Source organism: Camarhynchus parvulus, chromosome 19 (assembly GCF_901933205.1).
Source record: "Camarhynchus parvulus chromosome 19, STF_HiC, whole genome shotgun sequence".
Taxonomy (NCBI): domain Eukaryota; kingdom Metazoa; phylum Chordata; class Aves; order Passeriformes; family Thraupidae; genus Camarhynchus; species Camarhynchus parvulus.
The window spans coordinates 3,431,237-3,456,263 of record NC_044589.1 but is presented as its reverse complement, the minus strand read 5'-3'; the positions used below and the strand labels follow the sequence as shown (position 1 = coordinate 3,456,263).

Sequence of the window (25,027 nt, the reverse complement as noted above, 5' to 3'; positions counted from 1 at the left end):
ACCTTGGAGGGATTTTCCCCCTGACCCCATTCTGTGCCCCCCATCCTGTGCCCTTGCAGCAGGGCCTGTCCTGGGCAGTAGAGGAGGAGCCATCCCTGTGGTCAGAGGGAAGGAGCTGGAGGTTCTCCAGAGGGAAGGGAGGTGTAAGAATAATGGGGGCAGGATGGTCGAGACGGACAGACAGCAGAGATCTCTGCAGCCAGGTCAGGAACTTGGGGTTCATTGCAAAGGGCCTGGGTGCAGGGCCCTGCTGGGAGCTGCCAGCCACAGCTCAGAGCAGGCCTGAGAGGAGAGAGGGGCAGAGAGGATGAGAGGGTGAGAGAGTAAAAGGGGAAGAGAGCAAAGTTCCCATTACAATACCATAAATCTTCTGTGTTGAATATTCCCATTCTCACTAACCAATCTAGTACAAGATACAAATCCTACAGCATTTACATACAGCCTATAAGAATCACTACATTGCCACACTGTGTTACATTTTAAACCCTAAAAACTCCTCTTTGGGCCCCTTCTGCCAAGCCAACAGGGTCTGCTCTGAGCCTTGGGCCTGTCTGCAGGCAGAGGGTGTTGTTTCATCAAAAGGGGATCGATCACCTTCAGCTGGCCACACCATTGTTTTCCAGTTGTTCAGTAACTGAGGTATCTCAAAGCTTGCTTTCATTTCAATCTCACTTATAGTTTGTATATTCTCAAAATCTTTTGCCAGACAATCATATTTATAAGGCTTTCCTGTTTCATCTTCCCCAGCAGGGAGGGATGGGCTGGAGCCAAGGTGAGGCCTGGCTGAGCTCCTGCCATGGGGCAGAGCAGCAGCTGGGCCAGGACAGGGCCCTGTCCCCTGGGATGTGCCTGGCAGGTCCCTGCTGCTGCTGCAGCTGCTGCTCCAGCCCAGGGATGGACAAGGTCCTGATCCTGCCTGTCCTGGGAGTTTCACAGAGCATTCCTGCCAGGCTGCTGCTTGGGGTCTTGTGAAAGTCACAGGGACTGGGGCTGGAGCTTTGCTGCTGCTGGAAGGGGTTTTAGTTCCACTCCCTGCCCCGGCTGGAGCCTGGCAGTGCTGTCCCTGTGGCAGCCCAGGCTCCTGCTGATGCTTTTCCTGCCTCTGTGGACTTAAACATGCACCCTTTCCTGGGAGAAGAACCAGCTCAGCCTGTTAAACAGCAAGCTTGAAGTGGCTTTTGCTGCTGACTTGATAGGATCTGTTTTTGTGCTGTTCTATTTTAAGTCCCTTTGCATTGGGCTTCTTTTTCCCTGGGTATAAATCTTACATGATTCCTTGAAACTGCACTGGAAATACAGAAAAGAAAGAAATAGTGACTGGAATGTTGGTGGTGCTGATTTCCAAGGGCAAGTGTGTTAAAACCAAGTCCATGGAAAATAGATGAAGAACAGTCATGGTTTGGATTTACTTAAGAACAACATTTTCAGCTCTCAAAACAAAGCTGTTGCTGTACTTTGTTTTATTTCTAGAGATTTTTCAATAATCTGATTAATTTCTGCTGAAGTGTGAAGCAATAAAGTAGATTACAAGCAAGTACAGGAAGAGTGAGTGTGGAGGGAGTGAAATTTGGTGCTTTTTCTCCTTGGTTTCCAGTTCTGATCCCTCATTCCTGAGCTCCACACATCAGCAGGGCTGTGCAGAGGCTGAGGGGCTTTTCTGGTGTGAAATTCCAGCTTGGGAATTAATGCTGATGAGTTCATCTCACTGCAGGACTTTCTTGTCCTTTCCAGGCAGGATTTCAGAGCTGGGGGAACACCAGGGCAGTTGTGTTGGGTGATAAAAAACCTGATGCAGACCAAAAGTCCAGATTTGCTGTTTTCCTAATTATTATTCAGGACAGTTTTCATCTTATCTTCAAGGCCTTGGAAGAACAAGGAATTTCATATAGAGATCAGGCTTGGCTCCTCACAATAATTATACTTCAGAGAGACAATTTTGGTTCTTACACATTTATATTAAAGCTGAAAGAATTAAAAACTGCTTTAAAGGAACTGTCTCGGGCTCCAGGTTCAAGACAAAATGCAGGACCAGTCCTCTTCATGTGGACATCACCTCATAATTGTATTTTTCCTGATTCCCTAATTAGTTTTTTGCCTGATTCCCTCACAAGGAGCAGGAATGGCTTTTGCATGGAAAAGTAGTGCCAGGTTTGTGTTTTGGTTTGGGGTTGATGTTTGTTTTTTGTAAGTTTGGGGTTATTTTGTAGACACATCCCAGTTTCTTTGGCATTAGCACTCAGCTGATGGAATCATGGAATGGGTTGGCTTGGAAGGACTTTAAAGACCATCCCTTCCCACCTCCCAGCAGAGGTGCTACACACTGCATCTGCTTTGAGGAAAGGTTTTAAATCTCAGATGAGAAAAGCTGAGCCCCTGAAGAGATATTTTTGTGCTTAGACATAGCAGGAAACACAAATCTTGGGTCATTTTGGAGCCCTACTCTAAATACCCCTATTTGATATTTTTGTTATACCCATGTAACAACAAATGATTTTCTGCTGGTTTTACACAGGAATAAACTTGGTTTATGCCCAAATTCAAAGAAAACCTCCCTTCTGGAAGTGCAGTGTGACTGAAAACTCCAGGCTGACTCTGAAAATCAGAAATGTCTCAATTCCAGTTAAGCTCAGAGTTCACAGTAACTCCTGGGTCACTGCAGGCAGGAGAACACAGGGCCCAGTGATCCATCTGCTGCTTTTGAACCTTCAGAAACTCCAGAATTGTCAAAAATCCACATCCCCAAGTACCTGAGTATCAGTAATTTGGTTTTGCTTTTCCCCACACCCAGACAAGAGGCCAAGAAGGTCCTTGGTATGAAGTGAAATGTTGTGCAGGGTCCAACAAGAGGCTGAGGGTGGCTTTGTCCCCATCCTGGGGATGATGTGGGGACAACAGAAGGGTCCTGGGTGAAGCGCAGGGCTCTGGAGCTGAGCCTCAGGTGGAGCCTGGGTTCAGCACTGAAAGCCCCGCTCTGAGCTTTGCTGGCTTGCAGAGCAGAGTTCATGTGTTAATTAGCCCATGCTAATGAGCACCTTTTTAGCACTGGAGACAAAGGCTGCACTCACTCTCACCTGGGTATTGATGGCAGCTGCTGCAACAATGCTCCGTGGGTTTGTGGGTTCCTACGCAGCAGAGCCTGCTCAGGCTTTGCTGTAATGCTCATCTGCTTAAAGAAAGGAAGCTGAAAACTTCTGTGCTCCGTGCTGAGTTCAGCTGTGAGGGCAAAAATCCCTCCTGAGCTCTGCAGTGTGCTCAGCTGAGCCCTCCCTGGCCCTGCAGTGACTGTCACAGGGGGGTGACAGTCACTGCCCATCAGTCACATCCATCTGGTGATGGTGATGGCCCAGGGCAGAGAGGAGCCCCTGTGGGCAGGGAGGCTCCTGGTTCCCAGAGGAATGGATCCATTTCTGTCCTTCCAAGGACACTGAGCCTTCCTGGTGGTGTCCTCATACTGCCTTCTGGAGTGTGATGGGTCCTACAAAGAGTCCAGAGGAGGCCCAGGATCTGCTCCTGGGTCTGGGACACCTCTGGAGCCAGGCCGGGAGAGCTGGGGGTGCTCACCTGGAGAGGAGAAGGCTCCAGGGAGAGCTCAGAGCCCTTGCAGGGTCTGAAGGGGCTCCAGGAGAGCTGGGGAGGGACTGGGGACAAGGCATGGAGGGACAGGAGCCAGGGAATGGCTCCCACTGCCAGAGGGCAGGGCTGGATGGGATATTGGGAATTGGGAATTGTTCCCTGTGAGGGTGGGCAGGCCCTGGCACAGGGTGCCCAGAGCAGCTGGGGCTGCCCCTGGATCCCTGGCAGTGCCTAAGGCCAGGCTGGACATTGGGAGCACCCTGGAACCCTGGAAGGTGTCCCTGCCATGGCAGAGATGGGATGGGATGCACTTTAACATCCCCCAGCCCAGATCATTCCATGATTCTGTGACCTGCAGAGCTCCTGGGAGCTCAGCAGAGCTGGATTTGGGAGTGATCTCCAGTCCTTTCAGAGGGGCTCTGTCTGGATGAACTGGAAGGCTTTGGAAAGCTGTGGAATCTGGGGGTGTTGGGATCTGAGATTTCCTCGGGCTGTGTTTTGGATCTTTCCTCCCTGCTGAGGTTTCTGCATAAAGCAGTTCCTTATCGGTTATGGGAAAGAGATTTTGGCTGCAGGCGCTTTTTTTTTCCCTATCCACATCCCTGTGACAAGTAATTTCCAAGTGTGAAAGTGGCTTTGATTCTGCATTCCGTGCTCGGGAGTCGGGAGCTGTTGCATAACCCGGGCAGGGACGGGCTCAGCCCGCGGGGCTGGGCGGGCTGGGCTGCACCCCCCGCCCCTGCCGCGGCCGCAGCGGCTCCTGCCAGCTCAGAACCCCGAGAATGGGTCATGAAGGGAGCTTTTGCAAGCGGAGCCTTTCCTTGAAGAGAGGAAGAAAATCCTGATGGAAGGAACTGCCTTTGAAGTGGTTCCTGCTCCTCATCCGGTGCTGAAAGGGCTGTGAAGTTGTGTGAAACAAAGGGCAGGTTCTGTTTAGAGCTTGCACCATCATTTCCTCCTCCTCCCCGAGAGTGCTTTTTTCATCCAGCTGTGCTGTGTTTCTGTTGAGAAGGTTGAGATTCGTTAGCTGCAAAAACAGGCATTTCTGTGGGGGAGTCTGTGGATGAAATGACAATAAAATAATTCTATCAGTACCTGAGAAATGCATGTGAGTGTTCAGGATACCTGAGCCTAAGCCAGCAGCTGAAACAAAAATCTGGGTGTAGTTCTATTTATTTCCAAACAGGGGGACATTGATACTCTGCCTGAACAAAAGAGTTCAAGCGACAGGATCCAAGGTGAGGGCCTTGGAGATGCTTCCCTGCTCCTCCTGGAGAAGGAACAGGTTCCCTGTCCTGGTCAGAGAAGGGAGCTGCTTCTCCTGCCCTTCATGGAGAAGGGAGCTGCTTCTCCTGCCCCTCCTGCCGAAGGGAGCTGCTCCCCTGCCCCAGCCAAGCCCGTGTCCCTGCAGCATCCTGCTCTTTGCAGGTGATGTGTTCCCTCTTCCTCCTGGGATTACTATCCGGGCTGTTTCATGAAGAATAATTACATTTGATCTAGGAAAAGGTGAATGTTGAGGAGGAGGGAATTAAAAAGAAGCAATAAAAAAGAAGCAGCCGCAATCCCTCGAGGTTATTGGAGTGGGAAGGGAGCACCTTGTCAGGGTGACACTGAGTCCTCTGGTGAGGGCTCCTGGGCTGTGCCTTTGAGGCTGGGCCAGCAGCAAAGGGATCCATTGGTACATGTGCCAGGCCTGGGAGGATGTGAGGATGGCTTCCAGGGACAGTGTCTGCCTGTCAGCTCTCCAGAGCTGCCCCTGTGCCCGGGCTGGCCCATGGCAGCTGGCCCACTGCTCTGCAGGCTGGAGCAGGGAGCTTCCAGTGCCTGCTGTGTTCCAGGAGGAGCTGCTGGAGGAGGGCAGGGGTGCAGCAGCCTGGGGACTCCTCTGGGGGCTCAGCTGAGCCTTCAGCTCATGGGAAGGGGCTGTGTCCATGTCAGGGTGATCCCAGTCCTGACTGTGAGCTCTGAGCAGAGGGTGGTGTGGGACTGGGGTATGAGACAACCTGGGACAGAAGGTTTGGTCTCTTTCATGGAATCATAGAATGTCCTGAGCTGGAAGGGACCACAGGGGTCATCCAGTCCAGCCCTGGCCCTGCACAGACACCCCAACAATCCCAGCCTGGGCATCCCTGCAGCTCTGGCAGCCTCGGGGCCGTGCCCATTCCCTGGGCAGTGCCAGCACCCTCTGGGGGAAGAGCCTTTCCCAAAATCCAGCCTGACCTGCCCTGGCCCAGCTTCCAGCCTGCTTTTCCTGTCCCCACACAAAGCTGCCCCACAACCCTGCAGTGCCAGCCTCTCTCAAGGGGACAGGCAGGGAGGCACGAGCCAGTCAGGGGCCCTGGCAGCTGTGACAGCTCCCAGGGACAAGGGGGACAAGAAGAGCATCCAGTGCAGAGTGAAGCCACATCTCTGGCAAAATCCCCTCATTTTCTGAGGATGTTTGGATACTGGCTGCACCCACGAGCTCTAGTGGAGGTGCCCTGCCCACAGCAGCTGGAACTGGTGCCCTTTAAGGCCCCATCCCAAACCAGTCTGTTATTCCATGAGTACTGGTTTGGGGCCAAATGTGTCAGTCAGTGTGTGCTGAGTCCAGGATCTCAGAGGCACCCAGTGGAAGGATTCTTTATCCTCAGGATGCTCCCTCAGCCTGGTCAGGCTCCCTGGTGCCCTGTCCTGACACTGAGGGGCTGCAGTGCTTCCTGGGCTAGCCTGGAAGGATTTTAGCAGGAATTGCCCAGGGGCAAAAGGCTGGGGTTCCCCTGGCTCGTTCTGCCCCCCTTTGCCCTCAGGAGTTTCAGGAACAGGAGGCTGCTCCTGATTTGCATTTTTGGGACCCTGAGAGCTGCCCCTCCAGCCAGGCTGCTCTGTGCACAGAGATACACCAGAGCCACAGCCTTCACTGCCACCCATCTGAGGGCTGTTCTCACACTGACTCCTCTTCCTCTGTGTTCTCCTCATGACTGGAGTGGAGCAACAGCTGCTTTTCCTGGAAGCATGGAGTGTGGAGCATCCCAGGCTGCTTTTATATCCTGATGCTTTAGATTGTTAAATTCTCACGGCTTAAGCTCTTTATTTCTTGTTTTGCTGTGCTTATGAGAGGATCTCCTGGGGCCCTATTGTACAACAAATACAAATAATCCATGAATAAAACAGCCTGGCTGTTTGTACTGCTGGCAGTCTGCAAGGATTGCTCCCAGATAACATTTTGGGATATTACTCATTTTGATCTGTGCCTTCTATCAGCGTTTCTCTGCTCAACAACACTGCAGAGATGTTGCCCTCTGGAAAGAGGCTTCTCCAGATTAATTTCTGATTTTTCTACCTGTTTGCTGTCTGCCTTTGGCAGTTTCAGTTTCCTTGCATGCTCTCCGTGCCCAGCCATGGTGAGTTCTGCAGGTGTTGGGGTAGTTCAGGTGTTGCAGTGGTGCACACCCAGAGGCTGCAGTTATTCCTTGGCAGTGCTGCCCTGGGGGGAGAAGCCCTTTAAATTCACTCATAGCACATTTAGTTTTATGAAGTCCTTGACCTTAAACTTCTGAATGAGCTGGGATGTGAATTGGAGAGATAAAAGTACAAGGAGATTTAAATGGGAGAAAGCCCCACTTCCCTGCCTGGGGGGATGTGCTGCTCTCGCTGGGGCTGCTGTGAAACAGGACCAGTTATGTTAAATACAAACTGGTATTTACTGGTGCCTTGAAGCTGCTGCACTTGTTCCCTGCTGGGAGCTGCCCTCTGGGGAGCCAGTTCTCATTAACTGGTGTCCAGTCATTGCACAGACTGATGGGGTGTGGGCACGGCAGATTTTCCTCCTCAGATCTTTTCCCTCCACTTTCTTCTTCCCCTATTATGTGCAAGCACCATGTTTATTTTTCTGTATTAGCTCCTCTACTGTTCTCCTCTCTTCAGTAATTAACAGTTGATTTCCTCCTTGTCTCTTGACCTTTCTTTTGCCAATCCATTCAAATCACAAGAATTTCTTGTTCTTTAAATATCTGCTTAAATGCCACGGGTAGAGGTCAGATGGTTTGGTTCTTGACATGTTTGGAAGAAGGTGTTCCTGGTGTTCATTTGTTTCTCCTCTAGTTATTTCTTAGTAAATAACCTGGAAGGTTTGCATAACAATTTGGTGTAGAAGTTACTTCTCCCCCGTGGAACACACAGAAATGGGCGGTATGTGAGTGATACATTAATTTTTATAGGGAGGGCAGAATTCACTGACATGGCAGTTGAGCTCTGAAGGACTAAAATGTTCCTTCTCTGGGCACCCTGTGCCAGGGCCTCCCCATCCTCATTTCTTCCTCCTGGTCCTGTCCCTCCATCCCCTGTCCAAAGTCTCTGTCCAGCTCTCCCAGAGCTCCTTCAGGTCCTGCAAGGCCACACTGAGGTGACCCCAAAGCTTCTCCTTTCCAGGTGAGCATTCCCAGCCTTTCCTCCCAGCAGAGCTGCTCCATCCCTCTGCTCATCCTGGAGCCTCCTCTGGGCTCCTCCAGCAGCTCCAGCTCCTGCCTGTGCTGGGCCAGGGCTGGGGCAGCTCTGCAGGTGGGGTCTCACCTGGGCACAGGGGCACAATCCCAATCCCTGCCCTGCTGCCCACACTGGGATCAGCATTTACATTTTCCAGTCCATTTTTCACTGTGCAGGGACAGCAAAGGAGTTCATCCAAACTGCAGATTTGTCAGAAAATTGCTCTATAAATAAAAATAAATTCCAAAAATAAGTGAAATAAAACAATCAGTAGAAGATGAAGGGGAGGGGAAGGATGGAAACAAGCGGATGTGAGGAGTGAGGAGTGGATTTGTTCCATGGTCAAGTGCTTGTGTTGAGAGGCCTTTTGTCCCCAGTGACTCCTTTGGAGAGCAGCCCTTGGAGGGCAAATCAGAATAACTCCAAGCAGAAAAGTTCTGGGAATGCTCTCTGCCATCTTCCCAGGAGGGAATTGGATGTGGGAATCTTCTCCACAACTCCTGACAGAGGGGACAGCCGGGGGGGTCAGGCTTTGCTCCCAGGGAACAGGGACAGGAGGAGGGAACGGCCTCAGGCTGGGCCAGGGGAGGGGCAGGGGGGATTTTGGGGAAAATTTCTCATGGAAAGGTTGTGAAACACAGAACCAGGCTGTGTAGGAGGTGGTGGAGGGGTTTAACAGCCCTGTGCATATGGCACTTGGGGACATGGCTCAGGGATGGCCTTGGCAGTGCTGGGCCAAGGTTGGACTCAATGTTTTGAGGGCTTTTCCAACATAAATCATTCCATGTTTCTGTGAGAGTCCCCAGTGCTGGTGATCCAGCTGGAGGCACTGAAGCACCTGGAACTCATGGGGGGGTTTTGTGCCTGGGGAAGCAAATCCAGGAGAGAGACATTTCCTGCTTATTGTGCCAGTGAGTTAAACTCCTGTACAAACAAAGTGCCTGGGATCTGAGCTCTGCAGAGGGAGCATTTGTGTGGCACCAGCTGGCTCAGCCTGGGTGCTCTGGAGCAGATTTCCTAAAGAACAGGTTTGCTTCAATCTCTTGAGTTCTTGGAATAAAAGGATGATTTGATTTCTGTCTCCTGTTTGAATCTGTGTGCAAGACTGGAACATCTTCCCTGGGTCAGCATGGGATGTCAGGGGGATTTTTCCTTCATTCCTAGGTCAGCATGGGATGTTAATGGGATTTTTCCTTTACCCCTGGGTCAGAATGGGATGTTAAAGGGATTTTTCCTTTGTCCCTGGGTTGGAAAGGGATGTTAAAGGGATTTTTCCTTTCTTCCAGCAACAACGCACTGTTTACAGGCTGACCCTGGTGAAAGCTTGGAACGTGGATGAACTCAAAGCTTATGCTGACCTGATATCCCTTGGGAAACCAGACTTCATTGAGGTCAAGGTGAGCTGATCTGAGTTGTTTTAGTTTTTCCAGCAGTATTTTCCATTGTTTTATCCCCATTTCCCCCCTGCCTTTAGTCTAAACTTTCTGAGTAAGTAAAATTCTTCTGAAGTGATGCGTAAGAAATTCCTGTCTTGCTTTTAATATTAGTGAATAATAATTAATTCACATTTAGGTGATGTTTTCTAGTATCCTGTGTGTACCTTTGGAAACCAAAGGTACCACAAACCAAACTTTGTACCAGCCAGCCTGGATTTCTGCCCAACAGAATCATCACTCTCTGGCCCTTTTTTGTATTTCTGTGAAAACAAAGATGAATAGATATTCCTTCTTTATATCAACTATCAGTTGACACAAAATATTCCAGGTTCAGCTGGTAGTTTGGGGTAGGGTTCTTCCCATCCTGGCCTCGAGTTTTGCCAGGGGAAAGGTGAAAGGTTCAGTGATGTGTTTGTGTTTGGATTTGAGGCCAGCCAGATGTGAGATACAGCAGGGCAGGAGGGGCTTTGTCCTGGGCTTAATCAATTCACTAAAGAGACACTGTAAAAAAAGTTACAAACTTATTAAAAAGGCACCTTCCCAAAGCTCTGAGCATTTTAACCCAGCAGCTCCTGTAGAGCAGCACAGCTCCCTCAGCTCTATGTTTGTGCAGTTCTGTTACTCCTGGACTCTCCTTTTTCTGTTCTCATTTCCTTCTTGCTTATAATTTTTTAACTTTCTTTCATTTTTTTAACATTTTTTAAAAATTTTTCAACCTTTTTTTACTGCTGCTATGAAGAAAAAGCCTGGATTTTGCTGTGAAAGTTTGATACCTTCTGTCAGCATGGAGAGTTTTTCTCTCTGGGTATGCTGCTGAAGTTGGGAGCTTCATCCAGCTTGGGTTTGGAATTTGGTTTGGGGAAAACCCCTTGGTTTTCCATCTTCCTGGGTGAATCCCTGGCTGTGCAGGATCCTGCCAGGGAGGAGAGGGCAGGGATGGGGCAGGGATGGAGCAGAGGCTGTGGGGCTGGTGCTGCTGAGGCTGCTCTGCCCGGGGCATTAATGTCAATTAGTGAGATGAGGCTGTGCCAGTTGATGTTCCAGCAGGGATTCCCCCAGGAACTCTCCAGGGCAAACATCTGTCCCTGCAGGGCATGGGCTGCTCTTCCCTCTGCCTCACAGTGTCACAGTCCTGCTTTCCCAGAGCTCTGCCCTGGAAAAATCCTGCCTTGCTCTGCCAAGGAAATACATGGGGGGTGGTCACAGGTGTGCTCCTGGTGCTCTTCCAGCTGGGACAGGGATGTTCCTGGATCCCTGAACCCTATTTGGGGGAGCTGGGACAGGGATTTATCTGATCTCTGAACCCTGTTTGTGAGAGCTGGCACAGGGATATTCATCACAGGGATATTCCTGGATCCCTGAACCCTGTTTGTGGGAGCTGCTGGTATCCCTCACAGGGATATTCATCACAGGGATATTCCTGGATCTCTGAACCCTGTTCTGTGAGCTCTGAACACAGCTCCCCTGTGAGCTGGGACAGGGAGGGGCTGGGTGACATTCTCAGGATCCAGCAGTGGGATGGTGGCACTGGGGGTCCAGCCTCACACTGTGCTGATCACACAGCATTTGGGACTTGGTGTTTTTGATTGAAAGTCATTTTTTGTGTTCCTTTGGGAGCGAAGCAGATTTGGGATGTGAATAAGCCTCAGCATTCCTTTCTGCAGCCCCTCAGGGTGCCAGGGGAAAAAGCCAAGGACCAGGGGGTGCTCAAAGCCAACCAACAAAGAGAGATGGGGAGATTCTGCAAAGCTCTGCCCGACAATGGGGCTGAGCCTGGGGATTTTCTGGCTGAAGATTTGGGATAAATGACGTCCATTTCAGATGAAGGCAGCTAATCCAGTGTTGCTCCAGAGAGCCTCATGGGGTGGATGGAGAGAGATTTAGATTCTTGCAGGGCTTAATCCTTGTTCTCATTTCCATGAGTGCCTCACAGTGCTGTAACTCCGTGGGACCCCATTCTCCCACTTAAGCCAATAGTAACGGGAGACTCAGTCATTAAAATGCATCAAATTGATTTATTGCCTTAATCTGTTCTAATGCCAGTGTGTCACTGTCACACTTGTACAGAGCTGATGGTTGTATTTAAGGTCTGGAACATGCCAGAACTCCTTTTCTTCCCATGGTGCCTTCTTTGGGCTCTGAAAGCCAGAGGTTTGTTTGATGTGCAGCATTTTTGTGTCCAGGGAAGGGAATGGAGCTGGGAGGGGTCTGGAGCCCCAGGAGAGGCTGAGGGAGCTGGGAAGGGGCTCAGCCTGGAGCAAAGGAGGCTCAGGGGGCCCTTGTGGCTCTGCACAGCTCCTGCCAGGAGGGGACAGCCGGGGGGGTCGGGCTGTGCTCCAGGGAACAGGGACAGGAGCAGAGGGAACGGCCTCAGGCTGGGCCAGGGGAGGATCAGGGGGGATTTTGGGGAAATTTCTTCACTGAAAGGGAGGCCAGGCCCTGGCACAGCTGCCCAGGGCAGGGGTGGAGTGCCCATCCCTGCAGGGATGTGAAAGATGACTGGACATGGCACTTGGGGACATGGGTCAGGGTGAGCTCAGCAGTGCTGGGTCAGTGACTGGGCTTGATCTTAGCGGTCTGTCCTTGCTGAATTCTAGAATCATGGAATGGTTTGGGTTGAAAGGGACATTAAATCCCATCCAGTGCCACCCCTGCCATGGCAGGGACACCTCCCACTGTCCCAGGCTGCTCCCAGCCCTGTCCAGCCTGGCCTTGGGCACTGCCAGGGATCCAGGGGCAGCCAGAGCTGCTCTGGGCAGGGTGAAGCTTTGGCACTCAACTCACAGCAGTGCTGTGAGCTCCAGCCTGAGCAGAGCCTTCCTGCTTCCCTCTGCCCCTCAGAATTTAAGGAAGGAGCCCCAAGCTGCCAGGCTGGCCCTTTGTCCCAGGGCTGTCCATGGCACGATGTCTGAGGGCAGGACTGGGGCACAGCAGGGATCCAGGACATGGCACAGAATCTTCCCAAGCCTTTGTGAAGGTTTTCAGCCACGAGGAAGCTCTTTCCCTGCTGATTTTCCTGCTGATTTTGTTCATGTAGTTGGATAATCTCGGTGTCCAGCCCAGCTCAGGCTGCTGGCCTGGGACTGCAGCTCTTGCTCTGCTGCCTGAGGCTTGGCTGCACAATTGAAGTGACCAAGTAAATGTGTGCAGGGAAGGGCCAGGGGGAGGTGTCTGTCCCAATCTGCTCACTCTTGTCAAGTTAAACAGTAATGATTATTTAATTGCTTAAAATAATGAGGAAAATGAGCTGTGCCTTAATGAGTTTTTAATTGCATGCAGCAAGAAGCGATTGCCCCCACCTGTCCAACACCCATTCAGGGTCCTGCTGCCATCCCAGCTGGAATTTAGATGAGGAGGTGAAGCTGAATCTCCCCTTCTGGTGCCTGCTGTGAATAAAGCCAAACAGTGTATGATTCCACACCTGAAAAAAGACCAACATTGGCCACTTGCTGTTAGAGATCACAGAATGATTTGGGTTGGGGTGGACCTGCAGGACTGAATCCAACTGCTCCCAGCACTGCCGCTGTCCCCAGGTGTTAAATCCCTCCAGGGATGGGCACTCCAAACCTCCCTGGGCAGTTCCAGTGCCTGAGCCCCCTTTCCATGGGGAAATTCCTGCTGATGTCCCCCCAAGCCTCCCCTGGCCCAGCCTGAGGCCGTTCCCTCTGCTCCTGTCCCTGTTCCCTGGAGCACAGCCCGACCCCCCCGGCTGTCCCCTCCTGTCAGGAGCTGTCCAGAGCCACAAGGGCCCCCTGAGCCTCCCCTTCTCCAGCTGATTGGTCCCAGGTTGGACCTGGTGGTCCTGGAGGACTTTTCCACCCAGGATAATTCCATGGTTGTGACCCTGGAGCAGAGGGGGTGATTCAGCAGTGGCTGTTCCTCTCTCAGTCCTCACAGGGCTCATGTGGAGAGCTGGGATGAAAGGCTGGGTCCTGTGTTTGAGTTCAGCTTTCCCAGGAGGAGTTGCTTCCACTTCCAGGGAATCCCTGCCCATTTCCAGGCAGTGCAGCACCCTCTGCCATGGGTGTGGGGGTCTGAAGAGCTGCTGGGAGATTCTGGGGCTGTGCTGCACAACCAACCATCTCCAGTCCTCCCTGCAGGCTGAGGTGGCACAAAGAACTGATGGCCTTTATTAAATCAGCTTGAAAGTGATGATTAAAAGCAGCCAAGGAGTTGAATCCTGGCTGAACCCACTGCAGCAGGAGCAGACGTGTGTGAGGCCTTGTGGCTGTGATTTGGGGAGTGCTGCTGCTCAGCTCAGGGGTGTTTTCATTGCAGAGATGGCAATCAACAAGGCATTGAGGCTTTTTATATTTGTCTGGGGTCATGGCTGGCCCAGATTTTAAACAGTGTCTCTGTCACTCAGCAGCTTGGCCTACACTTTGTTCTCTGTTCATTTGCACGAGCCTCAATTAAATTTATAATTTGTGGGCCCGGAGTGAAGAGAATTGTTTTGTTCGGTAATTAAATTGGGAAGTCTGGAGTGTGAGTGGAGAAACAAAGCACTGTCAGCTGCAGTTGTTTCCTTCAGAGCCCTGGGGATTGAAGGCATTGCTGGCTGGCTGCACCCCGGGGCAGCAGCCAGGTCCTCGGGGCTGGAATGTGCTTCCCTTGCTTCCCACAGCTCCAGCAGCCACCCTGGCACGGGCTCTGGGCAATCCTTGTGCTCACTCAGCTCCATTGCAGCTGAAAATCAGCCCTGGGCCAGCACAGGCAGGAGCTGGAGCTGCTGGAGGAGCCCAGAGGAGGCTCCAGGATGAGCAGAGGGATGGAGCAGCTCTGCTGGGAGGAAAGGCTGGGAATGCTCACCTGGACAGGAGAAGCTTTGGGGTGAGCTCACTGTGACCTTGCAGGGCCTGAAGGGAGCCTGCAGGAAACATGGAGAGAGACTTTGGACAGGGGATGGAGGGACAGGACACAGGGAATGGCTCCCACTGCCAGAGGGCAGGGATGGATGGGATATTGGGAATTAGGAATTGTTCCCTGTGAGGGTGGGCAGGCCCTGGCACGGGGTGCCCAGAGCAGCTGGGGCTGCCCCTGGATCCCTGGCAGTGCCCAAGGCCAGGCTGGACAGGGCTGGGAGCACCTGGGACAGTGGGAGGTGTCCCTGCCATGGCAGGGGTGGGATCAGATGGCATTTAAGGTCCTTTCCAACCCAAGCTATTCCATGATTCTGTGAACTCCATAGCGTGCCCTGCACAGTTGCTCTGGATTCATCCTGGCAGAACCAGGGATGCTTTTCAAAGGCTTCTGCATTTCAAGGTACTTGGCCAGAGCTCTATGGATTAGGCTGCTCAAAGCACCCTCATTAAGCAGGTAATTAAGAGGCAGAATCGTTGCTGTTCCTGCCGCAGGGAGGTTGGGGAGAGAGCTCTGGGTGAACAATGGGATCCTTTCCTTTTTAATTCTTGATGTCTTAATAACTGTCTTCATGTATTAGTGCAGAGCAGAACGTGACCGCCCTCATCAGCTCCGCATGGGTTTTAAGTGCTATCAGCTGTTAATTAACTCCAGTTTGAAGAACTTGGGGAAGTTGAAAGCTGCTTTCCTTCGGTGTGCTGGAAGCTGATTCCCATTGATTTGTGCTGGGAATTAATCAGCCAGCCAAGCACTCACTTATTCCTTTTGCCTCTGTGCTTTCTTAGCTTGTAAACGATACCTTTGTAGTTTTCTGAGAGCATGAATCACGGTGGAGCTTCTGAAGAATTTTCCCCCTCTATACTCATACATTTTTCATGCTACTCGAATCATAATCTGGATAATGAGTGTTGGGAGAATATTGCTGTGTGTCTCCAGCTGAACTTTGGGGATCCAAACCCCTGATTTGCGTGGCTGGCTGCTCTGATATAACACTGACTAATAGAGAACAAACATGTTTAAACTCTGGGTTCAGACTTACAGAACTGGGCTGAAAAATCCTGAATGTACATCCCTGGTGAGCACTCCCTGGCTTGTGGCCTGTCGGTCTTCCTCCAGGCTGGCTCTGAGTTATGGTGCCTGGGCAGATTAATGGGGGGAGTCCCTCATAAATTTATGGGTGAGAAAGCAATTGCTTCCAAAACTTGTACAGTTCCCAATTAGCACTGGGCTGTTGCTCCTGCAGCCCTGTGTGTGCACTGTGCTCTGGTAGAAAGTGTTGGCAAAGCTGTGTCTGCACATTCCCTGTGCAGGGAAATGCAGGTGAGTCAGGAATTGGGAGCGTGGTGGCAGCTGGAGCAGGTGCCATGGCCATGCCACACATGAACCTGGATGCAAATTCCATTTGGAGAGGTCAAAGTGTTCTTCCCAGGGGAAAACCACCAGCAGGCCAGACACAACATCCATAAAACTGTGTTGTAAAGGCTGGTGCTTGATGGGATTTTGTACCTGGAATAAAAGAGCTCAGCCCAAGAGCAGAGGGGCTGGAACAACCCAGAGAGGGGGGCAGAGGGGCTGGGTGGTGTCTGGAGGAAAAGCCCTTTGTTCTCTTTGCCCTTTGGGCAGCAGGGTTGTGACCAGCCCTGGGATCTGGTGTGTGATCTCTCAGGGATGGCAGATGAATTGCTGGGAAATTGGCAGTGAATTATTTGATTGGGAGGAATTGATGGCGATTATGATCCTGGCTGTGAAATATTTTCAAGCAGACATTAAAGGACACCCTAAAGCTGAGCAGGGTCTGCACCCCAGGTGGGTGACACTGAGTGCTCACCACCCACTGAGCTGCTTGTGCTGCAAGGGGGGCAAATTACAGGGCAAGGAACAGTTGGTGTTCTGTGCTGTCCCAGGGGTTTGTGTCATGCACTGGGGAAGGGAAGGGAAGGGAAGGGAAGGGAAGGGAAGGGAAGGGAAGGGAAGGGAAGGAAGGGAAGGAAGGGAAGGGAAGGGAAGGGAAGGAAGGGAAGGGAAGGGAAGGGAAGGGAAGGAAGGAGAAGGAAGGAAGGAAGGAAGGAAGGAAGGAAGGAAGGAAGGAAGGAAGGAAGGAAGGAAGGAAGGAAGGAAGGAAGGAAGGAAGGAAGGAAGGAAGGAAGGAAGGAAGGAAGGAAGGAAGGAAGGAAGGAAGGAAGGAAGGAAAAGTGAAAGAAAAAAGAGAAAGAAGGGAAGAAAAATGAAAAGGGAGAGAAAAAAGGAAAAGCAAATTTGAGGTCATGGCTGAGACTAAATCAGTAATTTAGGAGGTTCAGGTGAGCACATCTCCAAGTTAGGAGAAGCTGGTCCCTGAATGGTGAGGCTGGATGAGGAAGGCCTGGACGTGGCACTCAGTGCTCTGGGCTGGGTGACACAGTGGGGACTGGTCACAGGCTGGACTCGGGGATCCTGGAAGGCTTTTCCAGCCTCAGGAATTCTGGATTCAGAGGCTGAAGGTGGTGGATGGGGTGGGGGAGAGCTGGAGGTGTTCCACTCCCTGAGCAGTCCCCCAGAGCAGCAGTGCTGGTGTCCTGGCTCTGTGTGGGGACAGAGGGACACGAGTCCTGCTCTGGGCTCCCCATCCATGCCTGGCTGGGGGGTTGAGCAGGGAGCTGGAGCAGGAGCCCCGTTTCTCTGACACCCTGGGATCTGCAGGGCAGGTGTCCTGGAACAATGTCACCTCTCAGGGGCAGTTCTGGGGGTGCCTGCAGAACATGACCCAGAAACTGCTTCCCAAAGCTCCAGTGGAGGGACTGAACTTTGTGTCAGTGTCTGCTGTGCCAGGGATGCTCCCAGTGCCCAGGATGGGTACAGCCCACCCAGGGACCTGCTGGCTTTGGGTACAGGTGGGCCAGGGCAGAATTCACAGCCTGGGCTGGGAAGGAAGAGGCCCAGAGCTCTGTGGCACATGGACAGCATCTCTGGGAGTGTCCCACTGACATGGCATTGGTTGCCCATGAAGCTCTTCCAGACTTGTCACCTTTCCAGCCCCAGTGACCTTCTCCAAGGTCCCTTGGTCACTCGGGAGCATCCTGCCTTTTCCTGTTAAAGCAGCACTCCAGGATCAGCCCAGCCTGTGTGTCACTGCTGGGGGCACACCTGGCACGGTGCTTTGGGGGTGTGTCACTGCTGGGGGGACACCTGGCACGGTGCTTTGGGGATGTGTCCCTGCAGGAGGGACCCGTTTTGATGCCATCTGCAGTCTGTGACCCTGCCATGGCACGGGGTGCAGAGCCGGCCGCTGCAGGGTTTGCTGTGGCTGGCGCTGCCAGGGCTGGGGAGGGCTGAGCTGACTGTCCTGTTTCCCTGTGTCCCCAGGGTGTGACCTACTGTGGGGAGAGCTCTGCCAGCAGCCTGACCATGGCCAACGTGCCCTGGCACGGGGAGGTGCTGAGCTTCGTGCAGGAGCTGGCGCGGCTGCTCCCGGACTACGGCATCGCCTGCGAGCATGAGCACTCCAACTGCCTGCTGCTGGCCCACTGCAAGGTGAGCCTGCCTGGGGGCACAGCTGCTGCTCTGCTGCTAACAGCCTTCTTCTCCAGAGTTATCCACTGGTGTTTAGGCTGGAAAGGCCCTCTGGGGTCTTTGTGTCCAGCCCAGCGGTGCCCCATGTCCCCAGGTGCCACGTGCACACCTGTGTTAAACCCCTCCAGGGCTGGGGACTCCTCCCATTGTCACAGGCCCCCAGCTGGGTAATAATTAGCATGGACCCCATGATTCACAGAAGGCTGATCAATCTATTTATTATACTATTATTAAGAAACCCATTGCTTTATAGGCAGTTACAATACAGCTGGACTTTGACTTCAAACAAAACCCATCACCACTGGCTAATTAAGAAGCCACCCTTTAGTAAATCTCCATAACACATTCCACATGTTCACAACAACAGGGGCAGCAAGTGAAGATAAGAATTGTTTCTCATTCTTTTCTCTGATCACCTCACAGACTTTTCCCAGCAAAATGCCTGGGAAAGTTGTGTTTCCCTCTGTGGCCAGAGAGCTGCTGCCACAGCCCATTCATTCCAAAGCTTCCCAAGCCCTTCTAGTCACTGGCCAGGAGAATCCATGGTGTGCCCCAGGATTCCAGCCCTTCACACCCCTGGATGCCACTCAGACCCAAGGGATGCTCTGTTATTTTCCTGTTGCTCTGAGCCACTCTCCAGAGGCAGAATCACCACATTTGAATCAGAGAACCACAGAATCATTTGCGTTGGAAAAGCCCAACCACTCCCCCAGCATTGCCCAGGCCACCACTGCCCCATGTCCCCAGGTGCCACCTCCACAGGGCTGTTAAACCCCTCCAGGGTGGGGACTGCACCCCTGCCCTGGGCAGCTGTGTCAGGGCTGGACAACAATTTCCAGGAAGGAATTTCCCCAAAATCCAACCTGAGCCTCCCCAGGCCCAGCCTGAGGCCGTTCCCTCTGCTCCTGTCCCTGTTCCCTGGAGCACAGCCCAACCCCCCCGGCTGTCCCCTCCTGGCAGGAGCTGTGCAGAGCCACAAGGGCCCCCTGAGCCTCCTTTGCTCCAGGCTGAGCCCCTTCCCAGCTCCCTCAGCCTCTCCTGGGGCTCCAGCCCCTCCCCAGCTCTGTTCCCTTCCCTGGACACATTCCAGCCCCTCAGGGTCTGCATTGCCATGACAGCTTCTCTGGGCAGCCTCTGCCACGGCCTCACCCCCCTCATGGTAAACAATATTCTCTTATGTCCAATGGAAATCAGCCCTGCTGCTGTTTAAATCCATCAGCCCTTGCAATAGGTGCTGCTGGAAAGGTTTGTCACCATCTCCCCTTCAAGTACTGGAAAGGAAATGAAATTAAATACAAGTGAAATGCAAAAAAAAAATTTAAAGGATGCAGGAAGTAAAAAATAATGAGTACATATTTGCTTTCTGAGCTTCAGAAAAGATGAATAGAAGGACAGCAGAAGAAGATAATAATGTGCCAGCTGGGCACCTGATGGAATTGTAGATTCCTGGAATGCTTTGGGTTGGAAGGACCTTAAAGCCCATCCCAATCCAGGGCAGAGACACCTTCCATGATCCCAGAGTGCTCCAAACCCCATCCAGCCTGGCCTTGGGCACTGCCAGGGATCCAGGGGCAGCCCCAGCTGCTCTGGGCACCCTGGGCCAGGGCCTGCCCACCCTCACAGGGAGGAATTTCTCCTGAATATCCAATCTAAACCTACTTTGGAATCTGCAAAGGGAGCAGCTGGGAAGGAGCAGAGAAAACCAGGACACCTGGCAGTGGTTGTGTTTGATCTCACCTTAAATTGGCTTTATTTACAGTCTCACTCCTGGCTGTTGCCACTGGCAACTGTTCCCGAGAAAGCAAAATCTCCTTTTGCATTGTGAGGTCCAGGAAAGCAAACAAACAGATTGCAGAAACCTTCTTGAGGCAGAATTTAAGTAACACCATTAGCAAAGAGAATAAATTGGTACCTGTCCAGGAGGAATTCAACAGCTGCTTCTACTTCCAAAGCCATTAGCAGAGGGTGTCTGTGGGAAACAATCTGTCCTCGGTGCTAAAATAGCTAATAAAAAATAAATTTATTTCCATTAGGGTTTAATTTTTGAGTTTCAGGCTCTAGTGGAGAATATAATCTGTCAGTGCCTATTATTTGCAGGAAAACCTGTGCTCTGGGATTGATCAAACTGGAGTGACTAATTGCAAAAATCAAAGGGGGCTTTAAAAAATTAAGGAGTTGCAGGAAGAGTGTGATAAAAATCATGAAGAAATGTGATTTATTTCACTGTGTTTTCCTGGGTCTGAGTTTGGAGGTGTCCAAACAATGCTCCTGGTGAGTTTAATGCTGCCATTGAATGCCAGCCTGTAGGAAGGAGTCTGGGAATGTCAGGAATAATCCATCCTGCAGCTGCTGCCTGGCATGGATGGGATCATTGATTGGCATCTGCTTGTGATGAGTGACAGTTCAGGAGTGAAGGCTCTCTCTTGAGGGCAGGGGTTTAGGGAGAAAAGGGATTTTAAGGAAAGCAAATTGCAGGGTTTGTGTCTGGTGTTGTTTTCTCTCTCTGGAGGTCACAGGGTGGCTCCCAGATGGGAACTGGGGCTCCTGGGGGCCTTCAGGGTCCTAAAACTCTCCTGTTCAGCCTCCAGGTCCCTTCCCACACGCACATCCCTTCTCCCTGCTGGCCAGCACTGGGTTCTGCCCTCTGGGAGCCCTCAGGGGACGATGGGTCCCACTTGGACCTCAGACAGCTTTGGATCCCAGGGGAGCTCAAAAGTCCTAAAAACTGAATCCTCAGAGCAAGGTGTTGGATTTCACCTATCCTCCCCAGAGCCCTAAAGGTGACCCCAGAGAACAGCCCCTGTGCCCTGCTCCCCATGCCCCGAGGATCCCTGTTACTGGGATTTCCATGGCTTTGGGGCACTGGGTGTCAGCTCCTCAGATCCCAGACTGGTCTGAGTGGGGAGGGACCCTAAAGCCCACCCAGTCCCACCTCTGCATGGCAGGGACACCTCCCAGTGTCCCAGGCTGCTCCCAGCCCCATCCAGCCTGGCCTTGGGCACTGCCAGGATGGATGGGTCCTGTTGGGAGCTCCCCTTCCCTGCCCTTCCTGCATCCTCCTCCCAGCCTTGCCCTGATCCCATCTCCCTTTGGGAGCTGCCTGGTGTTTGGGCTCCATCCTCTTTGATTCTGTAGCAACAGTGCTGAATTCTTGAGTAATTCTCTTTGCTTTTGAGTAAATCCCATAAACCATGCTCACAAAAATGGGATTTATGGCATCACTTTGAACTAATGGGCTGAGATATCAACACAGCAGCAACTTTCTAATGGAACAGTTAATTCCAGGGACCTTTTCCAGAGGGAGGCCTGAGGCTGCTGCTGTTCCTGGCTGGGACAGTCAGTGCCCCCTCAGGAGGACCAGAAGAGCTCCTGAGATGGGGAAGGTGCTGCAGCTGCCTCGCAGGGAGGATTTCTCTGAAGGAAATTCAGTATCTTGGTCATTTCTGGACTAAATCCCTGTGCCCTGTGGTGCTGGATTTGCTTTCCATGTGTGTCCTTGTCCCAAAGCACTTCCAGCCCATTTTGTTCATTAACCCTTTCCCCCCTGGAGCAGGTGGTTGTTTCCCAGCTCCCTGGGGCTTTACAGCAGCAGTTTCTGGCCAGTTCAGTCAGTGCTGTGTGCTGCTGCTGCCCTCAGGCAGGCTGAGGCACTGGGATCCCAGAGCTCTGGGGCAGGACAGGAGGGTTCCTGTCTGAGCACCCCTGGGACCCCAGGGCTGATTCCCAGCTCGCTGGGGGATGCACAGCTCAGGGAAGGCTCCTGCAGTTCCAGTGCCTGCTCTGTCTGGAGCTCTCAGCCCACAGGGTGACATGAGCAGGGTGGCCTCAGCACCCTGCTGCCATCAGCCCTTTCTGCTTTATTAATCTGATAGGCCTGGGAGTGGTTGGGAAAGCTCTCCAAAGTTATTAAGTCCAATTGGCACACAGCAGTGTCCCCACGTGCCACATCCACACACCCCGGGACACTTCCAGGCATGGGGACTCCACCCTTGCCCTGGGCAGCTGTGCCAGGCCCTGACCACCCTTTCAGGGAGGACATTTTCCCTGATCTCCAACCTGAACCTGCCCTGGCACAATTTGTGACTGTTTCTTCTTGTCCTGTCACTTGTTCCGGAGAGAAGGGACCAGCAGCCACCTCCCTGCAGCCCACAGCCAGGGCTGCCCAAGCAGAGTGTCCCTCCCTGGATGCAGGCACTCCCTGGGGCTGCAGGTGCAGCTGTGGCCTCCAGCCCTCCCGTGCTGTTGGATGTGGTCTGGGGTGGCCTTGTGTTCTCCAGCATGGCAGGGGCACCTTGGCATCCACAGAGGGACAGGCTGCTGGGGACATCCCTTCATAAGTTCATTTCCCATACCCAAACGCCCTTGTGAGGGTGGGCAGGGGCTGGCACAGGTGCCCAGAGCAGCTGGGGCTGCCCCTGGATCCCTGGCAGTGCCCAAGGCCAGGCTGGACAGGGCTGGAGCAGCCTGGGACAGTGGGAGGTGTCCCTGCCATGCAGGGGTGGCACTGGATGGGATTTAAGGTCCTTCCAAGCCAAACCAGCCCAGGATTCTGTGTGGCTGTGATGCTGGGGATGTCACAGCACCTCCAGGGCAGGTGCTGGGGACAGGGAGCAGCCTGGCCAGAGGTGCCCATCCCTGCCCTTCAGCCACAAAATCCCCAGCCAGGAGGGACTTGGCCTTTCCCTCCCAGTGTGGGCACAGCTCAGGGACAGGCCCTGGAGTGTTCCATGCTGAGCATCCCACACTGAGCATCCCTGCTATATTTAGGGAGGAAGAGGAAGCACTTCACTCCCAGCTGCACATCCCCTGACAAGGGCTGCATCAGGGACACAGAGTCCATCATGTTCAGTTCCTTCCTGCCTCTGTCCTTGGGAGAGTGGGAGCTGTCCTTGTGATCCTGGGACAGCACCAGGGGAAAACCAAACCGGGGGGAGAGGCTCACAGAGAGATGGAACATCCTGGGATCTGCTGCAGAGCAGGGGATGGCGTGAAGCCCAGATGTGGACAAGGTGTGTCAGCATCCAAGCAGCCTCCTTAGAGCAGCTGTGAGCAGGGAATGGTGGAATTCCCAAAGGTTTTCTCCTTAGAGCAGCTGTGAGCAGGGAATGGTGGAATTCCCGAAGGTTCTCTCCCTTTCCCTGGCCCCTGGCAGCAGGCAGGTGGCTCTGCTGGCCTGGCTGTGTCAGTGGTGATAAGCAGCTCTCCGTTGTGCTGAAGTTACCCAGCTTCCATCCCTGGGAGTGGGAGCTGCCTGGTGGAGCCCTGGCTCCCTTGGCAGCTGGGCAGGGATTAAGAACCCCAAATCTGCCATAAGGAACTTTGCCTTGGAACAGCTCCCTGGGGTCAGGGGGATCAGCACAGGATTCCATGGGCTGTGGCTGTGCTGGGCTCAGCTCAGGGCAGTTCAGGTCGTCCCACTCTTTGGGGATCCAGAACAGTGAATTCCATCTCCAGGCATTCCATGTGCTGCCTCTGGAGGAGTTCCCTGTGCCCTGACACCTCTGCTGGCTCCTGAGCACAGGCTGGAGTCACTGAGGGTGGAACTGCAGGGCTGCTCGTGGTTCCCAGCTAAACCCGATGGGAATTGTGGTGCTGGTGGCTGCTCCCAGATCCTGTCTGCAGAGCTGCTGAGGGATTCAAGGCTTGGCTGTTCCCAGGGCTGTGTCCCTGTGCTGGTTTTCCTTCAGCCCCATGGACTGGGATGTGGAGAGGCTCAGCTCTGTGTGCCTGGCATCCCACTGCTTGTGGGATCAGTCAGGGAATGCTTTGGGTGGGAAGGGATCTAAACCCCATCCAGTGCCACCCCTGCCATGGCAGGGACACCTCCCACTGTCCCAGGCTGCTCCCAGCCCTGTCCAGCCTGGCCTTGGGCACTGCCAGGGATGCAGGGGCAGCCCCAGCTGCTCTGGGCACCCTGTGCCAGGGCCTGCCCACCCTCACAGGGAACAATTCCTAATTCCCAATATCCCATCTAACCCTGCCCTCCTTCCTCTTAAGGCCATTATTACCATCTCTTACCTCACCTGCAACTTCAAAACCAGCTCAGTTCCCTCCTAAAGCCTGAGGTTGGGATTATCATTCAAAAGGAGGAGTTTGCCGGTTTTTGCCAAGCACTGTGACCCTGTTCAGTGTAATTTCACACAATATTTCTCCTTGTTTTGCTGAGTGACTCCAGTTCAGTCACTTCCCCTGTCAAACAAAGGGAGCCTTAAATAATTGTGAGCCTTAATGAGGTGAGAAAGGGGGTCATAATTCTGGAAATTATTTGTTTGTCTTGGAGAGCTGGTGCTGGCAGGTGGTGAAGTGTGCTGTGTTTGATGGCAGCCTGTGGGAAGGTGCAAAGCTGCTGCTTTATCCCAGGGATGGGCTCAGGATGGAGCCACCCAGATCATTTTCCCTTTTTGATGCCGTGCCCAGGGAAGTGGCCACTGCTGGGCACAGGGCTCAGGGCTGGCAGCCACACCTGGGGGGGATCTCAGTCCTGGGTCCCACCTGGGCATGGGGTCACCTCTGCTCTGACAGCTCCTGCTCCAGCCCCCCAGCTCCTTCCAGCCCCCCCAGCTCCTGCTCCAGCCCCCCAGCTCCTTCCAGCCCCCCAGATCCTGCTCCAGCCCCTGTGGTATTTTTGGGTTCCCCAGAAGAGGGAGGAAATGATGAATCTGACTCCAGGTTCTTAGAAGGCTAATTTATTATTTTATGATATATATTATATTAAAGAATACTATACTAAAATGATACTAAAGAATAGAGAAAGGATACTAATGAAAAACTCGTGACTCTCACCAGAGTCCCAACACAGCTGGATGGTGATTGGTCATTAAGTAAAAACAATTCACATGGAACCAATCAAACAACCACCTGTTGTTTGATTTGTCTCCAACCACATTCCAAGGCAGCAAAACACAGGAGAAGCAAATGACATAATATTGTTTTCCTTTTTCTCTGAGGCTTCTCAGCTTCCCAGGAGAAGACTCCTGGGAAAGAAGATTTTTCAGAAAATATGATGGTGACAAACTCCCACAGCTCCTGCTCCAGCCCAACCAGCTCCTTCCAGCCTGGGGTGCTCCATGGTCCCAGGCTGGAGAGCCTCGGGAAGGAGGGATGTTGCTGTTTGGGGTTGGGAATGAAGGATGTTGCTGTTTTGG

The 25,027-nt window shown here is 52.7% G+C and overlaps 1 protein-coding gene across 5 annotated transcripts in view; it reads left to right on the top strand.

Annotated features, from left to right (window-relative positions):
• LOC115911534 (S-adenosyl-L-methionine-dependent tRNA 4-demethylwyosine synthase TYW1-like) overlaps positions 1-25,027 on the top strand; it is a 97,287-nt gene that overhangs the window by 64,372 nt on the left and 7,888 nt on the right. For all 5 annotated transcript variants that reach the window (XM_030962580.1, XM_030962578.1, XM_030962577.1 and 2 more), the window contains 2 exons: positions 9,324-9,434; positions 17,676-17,843. In XM_030962580.1, coding sequence (XP_030818440.1) covers positions 9,324-9,434; positions 17,676-17,843 — 279 coding nt within the window. The remainder of the gene's footprint in view (positions 1-9,323; positions 9,435-17,675; positions 17,844-25,027) is intronic.